The sequence below is a fragment of the Anthonomus grandis genome, chromosome 8 (assembly GCF_022605725.1).
Source record: "Anthonomus grandis grandis chromosome 8, icAntGran1.3, whole genome shotgun sequence".
In the NCBI taxonomy this organism is placed as follows: domain Eukaryota; kingdom Metazoa; phylum Arthropoda; class Insecta; order Coleoptera; family Curculionidae; genus Anthonomus; species Anthonomus grandis.
The window spans coordinates 13,405,950-13,418,095 of NC_065553.1; the positions used below are offsets into that span (position 1 = coordinate 13,405,950).

The window sequence follows — 12,146 nt, forward strand, 5'->3', positions numbered from 1 at the left end:
ACGCTTGAAAATCAAAATAAACAAGACCAAATTCTTATTTGTTTTTGTTTATTTTGGTTTTAAAATGTCCTATTTTATTTATCATGTGTTTGTCGATTTATTATTTGGTCGCAATCTTGTTTAACAGTTAATCAATTAATTGAAGTATTAATTAAATGTTGATAATATTTTTTTTTTGTTTTAAACATAACGTATTTTTGTATCGTGCTATACCAACATCGGTAATGTTTTTTTAGATCAGTGGAACGCGTCTTATTATATAAAAAATATTTATTATGACTGTAATTTTTTTATGTAATTTAATAGCTCATAATGCTTCTCTTTCAGTTTAGAAAAATATAGAAGATTGTATTATGCAAAATGCATAATTTAAATGAGGATAGTACATATTTTGTATTTAATACGTAAAACTTACCTATTTGTTGGTGGAGGAGGAAGTAGCTTTGGAGCAGGCCTAAGAAACACCTCGGAGGGTTGTTTGGGAGGGTTTCGGCTCCAAGGCTCGGAGTAGGTCATGTAGGGCAGTCGTCCTTCCACTCCGGCGGAAATCATCGGCCTGATGGCCCTTTACAGAGCTTCTGAAATATAAATGTTTTCCTATTATTCTATCCGACAACGTCGCGAATATAATAAAAAAAATAATTTAAATAAAGTCGAGCTCGTTTCACGAGTACAAGGCGAAGGTTACATCACCTAACCTTACCCAAGGAAAGTATAAACCGTATCGCATACACTTTAATTGACATTTTTGCAGTCATTATTTTGTAGTACCTTGTGTTACTTTTTTTTATCGGTAATACGGTTGCTTAAAATAGTTCCTGTTATGGCCGCGCCATTGAATAATGTTTCATTGTTTTTCGTTCAATGGTTCAGTGGTGAAAATTAATATAAAAGTTTTATTTATTGGATAAGCACTTAATATGAGTACTTTTGCATAGTTAGCTTTCTGTTTATAAAAGTGGTTTGACGTCAATGATTGAGGATGTTAGATATTACTTAACTACATATTATTGTGAAAAATAAATCAATTAGAAAAATTAAATATGCTTATCAATTAATATGTCAATAACGTTCCTATTGACTAAAATATTAGGGAAAATACATTAAAAAATATGTAAATATTGAGCTATATAAACGTTTGCTTAGTGGAAATTATAAAGCGTCTAAAGATCTACAATGAATACATGGGTAGAACAAAAGGATAAGAAATAATAAAAAAAATAAAACTTTTTAGCAAGACGAATAATCTGAAAACTATGTTCCTGTGCAAACAATATAGTAAATCTTTATTAACTTTGGAATTTTTAATAGTAATAATAGTAGTTTTAGCAGTAAGTATCTATGAACTTAGTAATATTTATTTTATGCAGCTAGTAGCAATTTAACGCTTTGAAGTTAATAAATATTTCATATTTTGCAACTTGCGCTTTAATTTAGATAAATTGGCCAAAGCGATATAGTTTAGTAAGTATGTATTAAGCAAAAACCATTTTTATGATTAATCATTGTGAAATACAATAAACCTATATAGTAAAGTAAAACCATGTTTTCACAGGAGAAAATTTGAAAATTTAGTCATATTTTTTTAGAAAGTGCAAAGAATTTTTAGAAGTGCATATAGAGTATATAGAGTGACTGAAATAAAATCCATTAAATGTATATTTTGCCTAATCTAAATGTACAAGGCTTTTGTTGGACAGCTTACGATATAATTGATATTATTCAGATTATATATTAAATAGTACAAAACAAATTTTCAAAATGATCAAAAATTAATTAGTTGCAACGTCGATATGAGTATGCATTAAAATTTTCTTTATACTACTGAAAAACTTGTTTTCTTTATTCTGGAATTAAGTTCACCAAATTAGAACAAGGTTTTTGATGACGAAAACTTAGAATTTTAAATCTTTTATATACAAATATGGCTCCTTTACTGTACTTAACTCCTCACACTTTTAAGTTTACTTAATATAAACGTTAAAGTGAGTGAAAAATTTTAAGCCCTATAGTTTACGTAAATTTTCGTTTTACAAGGCTAAAAGTTCTTAACAAACATGTGTATAAAACGTACCAGAATTCTAATGGTTATCAATTTTTAATAGCAAAATGCACCCGTTGACTGCAGTAACATTCATTTAAGTTATGCATAATATAAAAGGATCTGATTCACGTTTTCTATTAATAGCTTAAAGTTTGCTAGTAAAGTTCTCTAAGTTGTAATTACTTTTGTAGTAGACATTAAATTAAAGAATCTAGAAATATATACTTACATCTTAAGTTTTACTATGTACAATAATTAAGGAATTCTATTAAAATAAAAACCAATATGATGTAATTTAGTTTTTATTTTTTAGAAAAGGTAAGAAACTATAAAAGAAAAAAAAAGAAAAAATATTATAAAACTTTTAAGTGAGATAAATAACCTGGAAACTATATATATGGTTAATATGTATTAACTTCGGAATTCGTTTTAACATTAGTTAGTTTTAACATTAAGTACATAAAAAGTAATTCATATTTTGAAACTTGTGCTTTAATTTGGATATATTGGTCAAAGCAATAAAATTTACTAAGCATATATTGAGCTAAGAACCATTTTTATGATTATTCATTGTAAATTTAAGTAAAATTAAAGCATTTTTTGTAGAACAAATTTTTTTGAAGTATTTCATCATATTTCCTCTGCTCCTTAAGTGTGACAAGTCCACTGAAATGGAAATTTAAAATTTTTAAATTATTAACCATCCAAATAATATGATTCAAATTTATATTTTCAATTTTTAGAAATGAGAAATATCTAGATCGACTGGAATAAAATCCATTAAGTATATGCAAAATGCATAATCTAAATGCGCATGCCTCACGTTGGGCAGCTTACGATATGATAATTGTAATTGTAATTGTAAAGATGTAATTCAGGTAATATATTAAATAGTAGAAAATATATTTTTTTTCAATTAAATATCCTGAGAATCAAAAATTAATTAGTCGAAAGGTTGAAGTATACACATTAATAGGTGGTTGTATTTTCTTTATCCTCTCTTAACCAAGTTATTAACTTATTATAGGATTTTAACTTTTTTATATGAAAATTTGGCTCATTTATATTGTACATATTTTAAAGTAAACTGGTTTAAAGCCCTACAGTAAATATAAATCTACTTTTTACAAGGGAAACAGATATTAACAATCATGTATATAGAACATACCAGCATTCTAATTTTTAATATCGAAATGCACCCGTTGATTGCAGTAGTATTCATTTTAAGTTATGCATAATATAAATGGATCTGGTTCATGTTTATCTATTAATAGCTTATAGCATGCTATTTTTAATTTTAAAAATAAATTCTTTTTTAACGTTGTAGTTAAACCAGTATTGTCTATAAAACAACAATTTTTACTAATAAATTCTTAAAGCAATAATTATTTTTATAGTGAAATGAAAGTAATTTAATTAAACAAACTAAAACAAAAAATATTAACATATATATGCTTACATGTTTTAAGTCTTAGAAGGTACAATAATTTAGAAATTAATTTACCATAAGGAACAATATAATGCAATTTAACTAATTTTATCCCAAAAATAATATCGTTTCAACGTTTTAAATTTTGACGTTCTAAGGATGATTAAAAAACTAGTAAACATAAATAATTGGTTTGTGCTTTTTTTAACTTAGAATCGTATCGTTGCTTTAGTAGACATTAAAGCATACGATTTTAACGTCTGCTAATCGTGTAGAACAATCTATTTAATCAAAAATAATATATTAATATACACATTTTTAGCAGCAAAAATTACTTGCAGTAACATTTATTAAAAAATAACAAAAATATTAAATTAAGGAATAATATTTAGTAAGTCATAGAAAATGCCTAATCTAAATAGAAATCTAAATAGAAATATGATAAGAAATTTAATTAAAACAAAGATTATTATTTTTAAATGTCATAAATATTTTCTATTTAAATCTCTATTTTTTTACATTTCTTATTTTTGTCGTTTCGCTTCTAATTTTAAATCAATTCTACTATTATCACAATAAATTTTTGGTTAGTAAACAAACGGAGGAAGAAACAAGGAAGCGAGATATTTAGTCCTGTTTATAAAATTAAACTTCATTAAAAAAATGAATGTAAAATAACATGACTGTATTACCCTTTTCTGAAAAAAAAACCTTTTTTGCTTCTAGTTCTGTAATGTTATGAAGACGACTAAATAAATAGTCAAAATATCCAATTTCAGCACATAATTTTTTGATTTGTTTTTTATTGCTTTATAAACAGCATTATACTATTTACTATTTACATAATACTATTATACTTATATAATAATACTATTACATTTACATTATACTATTCGTGTACGTAAACTAAACTAAAATTTTAAATTTTTACAAACAAAAGCTATCTGTTGACCACTAATATCCATTTAAGTTATGCAAAATGGATCCTATAATTGTATATGGCTCATACTTTACTGTAAATTCAGGGTGTCCATCTATAACCTGACACATTTTAACTGCTTATAAGTCGAGAACAGAAAATGACAACAATGTGCGGTTTTCACAGAACTTCATCAATATTTTTAAAGTTTTTTTTGACAGCGTTCCCAAGTTTCAAAATTTACCTGAAATAGGAGGAAAAAAATTGATGATTTTCAAAGGCCGATTTCTCAAAAATTTTAAATGTAACACCCTGTACTTTTTAATTTCACATGAAAGCCTGTTAAATCCCCTTTCCGAAAATGCAAAATTTTCTTAAATTTATTATTTTTTTTTACAGAGCCAATTTTAGTAAATGAGGCCTTTTTGAAAATTTTCCTAGAATACATATTCGGTGATTGATGAACATTTTCTGGTAATTGCCTATGTATCGCTTTAGCATGATCGTAATTAAATAATTTCCGCTATTGCCATGTCTATAAAAAGTATTTATTCTATGTAATAAATTACAATTTACAACAATTTTAACAACAAACAATTGAAGAAATTAATTTTAGTTAATAAATTAGCTGCTGAATATGATCCCCATTTTGCTCGGAACACAAATGTAGACGGAGAAATATGTTGCCGAAGGCGTTTTGTAGCATTCGCGGTGTAATTTGGTTGAAAACGTTTACTATGTTGTTCTGCAGTGCATCCAAATTTCTTGGCGTTGGATTGTAGCAACGGTCTTTAACATATCCCCATATACAAAAATCTGGAATGCTTAGATCGGGAGAATAAGGTGCCCACTCGATTGGACCTGCTCGCCCTATCCGTCTGTTTCCAAAAGTAATATATCCTAAGGAATACCTTGCGACCCTGGAGAAGTGTGGTGGTGCACCGTCTTGCTGGAAGTAAACCGTGTCCAAAATTCCATCCTGCTGAAGTTGAGGATAAAAAAATGTTTCCAATATATCGATGTAATTGTTTCCATTCACTGTTGCTTCTTGACGAAAAAATGGCCCATAAATTTTAGATTTCGATACTGCACACCAAACGTTCAGCTTAGGAGAATCTCTTTCAAATTCGTTATACACTCGAGGATTTTTATCTCCGCAAATTCGGCAGTTATGCTTATTTATCCGTATCCGGCTCATTTCTAAAAAGATCTTGTAGTGTTTCGCACATTAAATGTCTTTTTTCAAGGGCGCGATTTTCTATTTCTTGGAAAGTTTTAATTTTGTAGGGTTTAAACTTAATTATTTTTAGAATTTTATGTACTTTCCTTTTTGACATATTTGTCGTTTGAGCTATCTTCCTAATAGATAAAATACCATCCAACAGATTATCTTATGCATTTAGGGATTTTGTTCTTTTAACTGTTCCCTCCTGGGAAAATTGGCGTACCCAATGAAGTATAGGATTGCGTGAGCCCTTTCAAAAAACAGCCTAAATCTTCTTCTCGTCTGCGTAACTGATTTGCATTCACTAAATAATAACACGCAACGTGCCTTTTCCCGGGTGGTAAACATAATTAAAACTTTAAAAATCTTTAAAAAATTATTGGGATTGCCCAACGAATGACGTTAAAAAGATTTGACAGTAGTTGAAGCCCACAAAACAAATTGTGCAACTCACAGCGTCCTTGACAAGCTACAATTGTTATTGTTGTCACTTGATACCGAGTATGTTATTTAATAGGTATTTATTGTAGGAAAATTTTCAAAAAAATGTCATTTACTAAAATTGGCTCTGTAAAAAAAAATAATGAATTTAAGACAATTTATACATTTTTGGAAAGGGGATTTAACAGGCTTTCATGTGAAATTAAAAAGTACAGGGTGTTACGTTTAAAATTTTTGAGAAATTGGCCTTTGAAAATCATCAATTTTTTTCCTCTTATTTCAGGTAGATTTTGAAACTTGGCAACACTGTAAAAAGAAATATTAAAAATATTGATGAAGTTCTGTGAAAACCGCACATTGTTGACATTTTCCGTTCTCGACTTATAAGCAGTTAAAATGTGTCAGGTTATAGATGGAAACCCTGTATTATAAAATTATTAAATAAAGAAAACACTTTGGAATTTGGGTAAGGTGTAAAATATATTATTTTAAGTAAAAAAAGACCCAAAGCAAGGCGTGTGATCAGCTATTCAGCTCGAATTTCTATTCACCTTTCATAATGATTATTATAATGAAATTAACCAAGTAATAACGGCTGCACCTATGTTTTCAATTCAGACCTTTGTGTTACCAGATGATTACCCATGTTGACATTTCGTTGGCTGCATGTTTCACCTTTGTTTTTACTCTGGTTTAGTAAGTCAATTTGTCCCTTGCTAAAAAGATGAGTCACTTGTATAATTTTGTTCATTCCTATTTAATAAATTGACCTGATCCGAAATATTAGCACTATTTCATGCTTTATTCATAAAACAAAAGATAATAAATATTATACTGTGGAAAAAACATGTGATTTATCTCTTTAAATAAACGACCGATGGGTAAACAAAAGCAGAATTAAAACTAAAACAAAAAGTCTGCTTATCTGTCGTCTGTCGACCGAAATATTATATATAGCAACCGACCCACGCGTTTTCAAACAATAGACCACCTACAGTAGATTGTGTCAATTTAATTTAATAATAAAGCAAATACCACTGGTTTTTATATCAATCTGTCTGAGAAACGCTAGTAAAAATACAATTTTGTGCTATATAATCTATAAATAAACAAACATCTGGACGTAAATGAATTAAACGTTGCAAGCTTAACAAAAAAAAAGACAAAAAAAAAGTGCATAATATCAAACAAGTTGTGAAACTGGTATTTACGAGTTTATCGGAAAATTCCAAATCGGTCTATTTATTATTACAATGCCCACACTGATATTATTAGTACACATAGTAACTGGTCTCAATCAAGGTTAAACTCTCGCATGTGTGCGTAATTTCTCAATGGTTGTTTGAAATCTGTTTTATAACTGCATGAATTGTAATATAAATTTCGTTGTTGAGATATAAAACAGCAGTTATATAAATTTCACCGAAACTTGAAAGAGTTCTTGTATGTGGTTAAGTCAGTGGGAGAATTTGTAGGAGTGAGATGTTTTCTGTAATGGTTTTATAAAGGACGTAAATAGATACTTACAGGAAATTTGTTAGTGTTGAGGCAATTGAATAAGATGGTTTTTAGTAAAAAGAATAAAATCCGTGGAAAAAAAAAGTTTTTGTGAAACTTTCACCGAATCTATACTTTTGAAGATGGCTAGTAAAATTTTTAATATGTCGATACACAATTAAATTTTGTGTAACAATTAAAAAATGTGTAACAACAGCTTTAGGTTAAGTAAATTTATTAAAATAAATGTACTAAGCAAAGCTGTAGGTTCAATAAAGGTAAAGGTGATTACTTTTTAACAAAACAAGGGAAATGAATAAGAAACAAAAGAAAAGCTAGAAAATTTAATATTATTATTTTTGACTGAAAAAACTAAATAAATTATTACGTGGAATCTGTTTTTCCATGTTTTGTCTATACAATATTACCAAAAAAAAAATGTAATGTATATCGTGTCCTTTTAAATTATGCATAAAACAAAAAAAAATGTAGTCAGCTTATAAAGGGTCAGCTAAAATAATGAGTAGAATAAGATAATTAACAATTTTTAATATATAAATAAGTAAACAGTATGGGATAGCCAAATATCGACAGAAATATTAATTTCCTTTAAAATTATTAAAGTTCCAAAAAAACTCTAGATAACAACGCTCAAATGTTTTCTTATTAAGTTTTCATAGTTAAATTTTTAGTTTCTTAAATATTTATTTTTTCTTTACTTTTTATTACAGTGTTTCATTTACGTTTCTAGAGTCATTTTTAATTAAAGTCTCCCTGAGCCGGAAAAATAGTATTTCTGACTTGTTCTAGTATTTCTGATTTTTTGAAATTTTACAATAAAACTCATATTTTTTAATTTTATTATATTTTTTAAATTTTATTGTTTAATTAACTACATTCCTTAATCTTAAAAAATTAAATATATATCTAAATATGTAATATGATCATAGAAAAAAAAATTAAAATACCTGCCTTAATTGAAATTCATGTAATGATTTTTGAATAAAGATCTGCTGCTATTCTTTTTTTATAGTATAATAATTGTCAATGCCTTTTTGAATTATCTTCAATTCTTTCCTATAAAGAGTACTATAAAGCCGTCACTATAATGTTAATGCCTTTGACATTTAACCCAATTTGGAGTTCGTACAGTCTTATACCATAATAAAACTAAAATTGCATAAACTTTGCTTCAAAACTGCTTTCAAGGATGTTTTTGGACTACAGTAGAGTGTGCAAAGGTCAACTCAACATGCACACTTAACAATTGAATAATTAAAAAGCAAAAAAATAACACGTTTTTTCACACAAAAATTAAGTTATGTATGCCATGTTCTTTTAAATTATGCATAAAACAAACAAAAAATTTATAGTCAGTTAAGTAAACCAGATTCAGGTTTAGAAGGGGCCAGCTCAAATAATGAGAAGAACGAAATGCATTACAATTCTTGTAAGAAATCAAGAGTTAATTGATTCGACTTGTTCACTAAGTTAATAAAATGGTCTATTCTCAAATAACAAGCCTTAATTAAGAGATTGGAAAATAGTCGACTAAATTTTAATTATTCTGTTATTAGTAGATCCTAAGAAGTATGTAATTCTAAAATAAATTTTAAGAAAATTTTCAAGCATGTTTTTGGACTACAGTAGAGTGTAAAAAGGTCAACTCAACATGCACACTTAGGGTAAATATACCTTAACTGTTTAACAATTAAATAATTAAAAAGCAAAAAAATATCACGTTTTTTCACACAAAAATTAAAGTTATGTATGCCATGTTCTTTTAAATTATGCATAAAACAAACAAAAAATTTATAGTCAGTTAAGTAAACCAGATTCAGGTTTAGAAGGGGCCAGCTCAAATAATGAGAAGAACGAAATGCATTAAAATTCTTGTAAGATATCAAGAGTTATTTGATTCGATTTGTTCACTACGTTAATAAAATGGTCTATCCTCAAATTACAGGCCTTAATTAAGAGCTTAAAAGTCGACTAAATTTTAATTATTCTGTTAATAGTAAATCCTAAAAAGTATGTAATTCTAAAATAAATTTTAAGAACATTTTAAAATATCCATCGCGTTGTTATGTTAGGTTAAAATCAAAACTAATTTGTATTAAATTTTTTTCTTTGCATAACAATTTTCAAATAAAACATATATATAATATAGTAATTTAAAGTTGTAATTTAAATAAAGCTATAATGGCAAAATTGAATAAAATATTAGAAAAATTAAAAAATAAAGAGAATAATTTAGAAATAAATTTTATTTTATACCAAAAAATACTCTACATATGTTTATTAATGGCTTGTTATTTTTCTAATAAAATAAGTTATAAATCTTCATTCCATAATGCCCATCTATAACCATTTACATCATCTAAAACAAATATACTAATTTCTTAAAGTTCCATTTCAATTTCTAAAGCTCCCTTAAGACCTTCCTTATATTTTATCAATTAAATCCCACTTAAGACTGTTTTGTTCTTGCCAAACACAATAGTGCTATAGAAGTTTCTAATTAACGAATTGCACTTAAAAGTGCTCTCCATCCAGACCTTTAGCCGTTCCATTTTCTGCATCCGTCGGTTCGCGCTTTCCCTTTTTCCAGGTATTCAATGGAAGGAGCATGCACTGTGTTCGACCTACTGACACACAGCCCTAGTGCAGTTGTAAAATCGATCCAGCACTTAAGGGAATAATGCTCGTTATTCTCAGATACGTTTTGAAGATTTAGCTGGTTTTAGAAAACATGAGGGTAATAATAATTTTAACTATTTAAATTGCTTATAGCAGGGATGAATTTCTTATAAGAACTGAAGTAACTAATTAGGGGTATATCGATTATGAGATGAAAAAAGCTATTTTGGATTTTGCTCAAAGTTGTTCTTTATTATATCTTGTTTATGACGAAAACAGACTTTCAAAGTTTTCATTAAAAGTATTTCTTCTTGCAAGAGTTTGAACGAATTATAATTAGAACTCTTAGAAAAGTCAATTGAACAATGAAATTTTTAATATAAATATGCTTTAATAGTTTAACAATTACTAAATTAAAAAGCAAAGCAAACAAATGAATTAGGAGAAACAACTGTTTTATACTTAAAATTAGAAAATGTGCGTTGCGTCCTTTTAAGTTATGCAATAAACCCATAACCTAATGTTTCATTTGTAGGCAGAAGTTAAGTAAAGAAAGCTCAGATTTATACTTTAAAACTTTTATTCTATAGTGGTTTTGACGCGTTTACGTATGTATTCACATATAATTAAAATTTACTTAAATTACTTATATCAGGGATTAATTTCTTGTAGCCAACATTTTGAATTATAATAAATTCATTCTCAGAGCTTGATATTCTGTGGCTTCCATTATTGCATTTAATCTTGTATCGAAAGTCTTCTTGATATAGTTGAAGCTTTTTGTGAAGTCTTTATAAAATGGTTTAACACAATATGTATTACTATAAAAACGACGAATTCCAGAAGTATGATATGCCTATTTTATCGAAAAAAATTCCTGATGTATAAAACTTTTGGTTATAAATATCGAGGTATAGAAATGTGTTTAAAAAAAATTTGTTTAATTATTAATGACATTAGAGAAAATGATGGAAAAGAGAATTATGCAGGCCTATCGTTTTTGTCAACGTTGATGATTTTTATCCTTTTAAATTTGTCAACTCTTGATACATCACGAACCACTTATATAACTATAATAATTACACTCTATATATAAAAATAAGTATCTTATTGAGAAAGCTACTCTTCAGGTGTTTACATATCAAGAAGTTCCGCCACGGAAAAAAAAAAACCATCTGGTCGTTCAGCAATCTGACAAACACGTTAATTGTGTCTTTGCGTAACCACCAACGACACAAGATTTTAGATTATTATAGCCTGGCGCCTACACAGTTTATTATAATGTAGTCAATATTAATTATAATCGGGTCTTTACTATACTGTGACGTTCATTTGCGTAATATTCATGAATTAATTGCTTTTTAGACTCGTAAATACATACAGCGGGGTGGGTGGACGATGTTTTATATTATAAGCGTGTGAGAAAGGTTAAGAATGTTCTTGTGTGCAACTTTTGTTAGAACAATGAGTTTAATAAGCTCATAACACACTTATTGTTTTAATTTAATGAATGATTCTATAGTACGGGACTATTTTTAAAAATTTTTAGGATTACATTTTTCATATAATTTAAAAACATAACCTAAAGTTTTAAAAAACAACTTCCTAAGGTACAAAGATAAAATTTGATAAATTTGCTGATTTTTTATATTTTTTCTATGATAAAATAAAAAAAAAATAAAATCAATTGAATTTCGCAAAATAAAACCAATAAAAAGGTAATAATTTAAAAGTTCTATCACAGCTTTTACAATGTGTGTCCGATCCATTTAAATTATGCCAAATTAATTATTTTATAAAGTCGCGCAATGGACATTTCCGAAATGTCAGTTGTAATTAAAATTATCTTATAAGAGATAAAGTTCAATTTTTTAATTAATTGCTGAAAAGTGTGGCGAATATAAAATGATCTGACTGCTTGAAAAATGGCTTCTTCATTTATTTAATTAGT

The 12,146-nt window shown here is 27.4% G+C and overlaps 1 protein-coding gene across 4 annotated transcripts in view; it reads right to left on the bottom strand.

Annotated features, from left to right (window-relative positions):
- Positions 1–12,146, bottom strand: part of LOC126740010 (uncharacterized) — a 160,514-nt gene that overhangs the window by 33,577 nt on the left and 114,791 nt on the right. For all 4 annotated transcript variants that reach the window (XM_050445865.1, XM_050445864.1, XM_050445862.1 and 1 more), the window contains one exon: positions 416–578. In XM_050445865.1, the coding sequence (XP_050301822.1) occupies positions 416–552 (137 nt within the window). In that variant the 5' untranslated portion in view covers positions 553–578. The remainder of the gene's footprint in view (positions 1–415; positions 579–12,146) is intronic.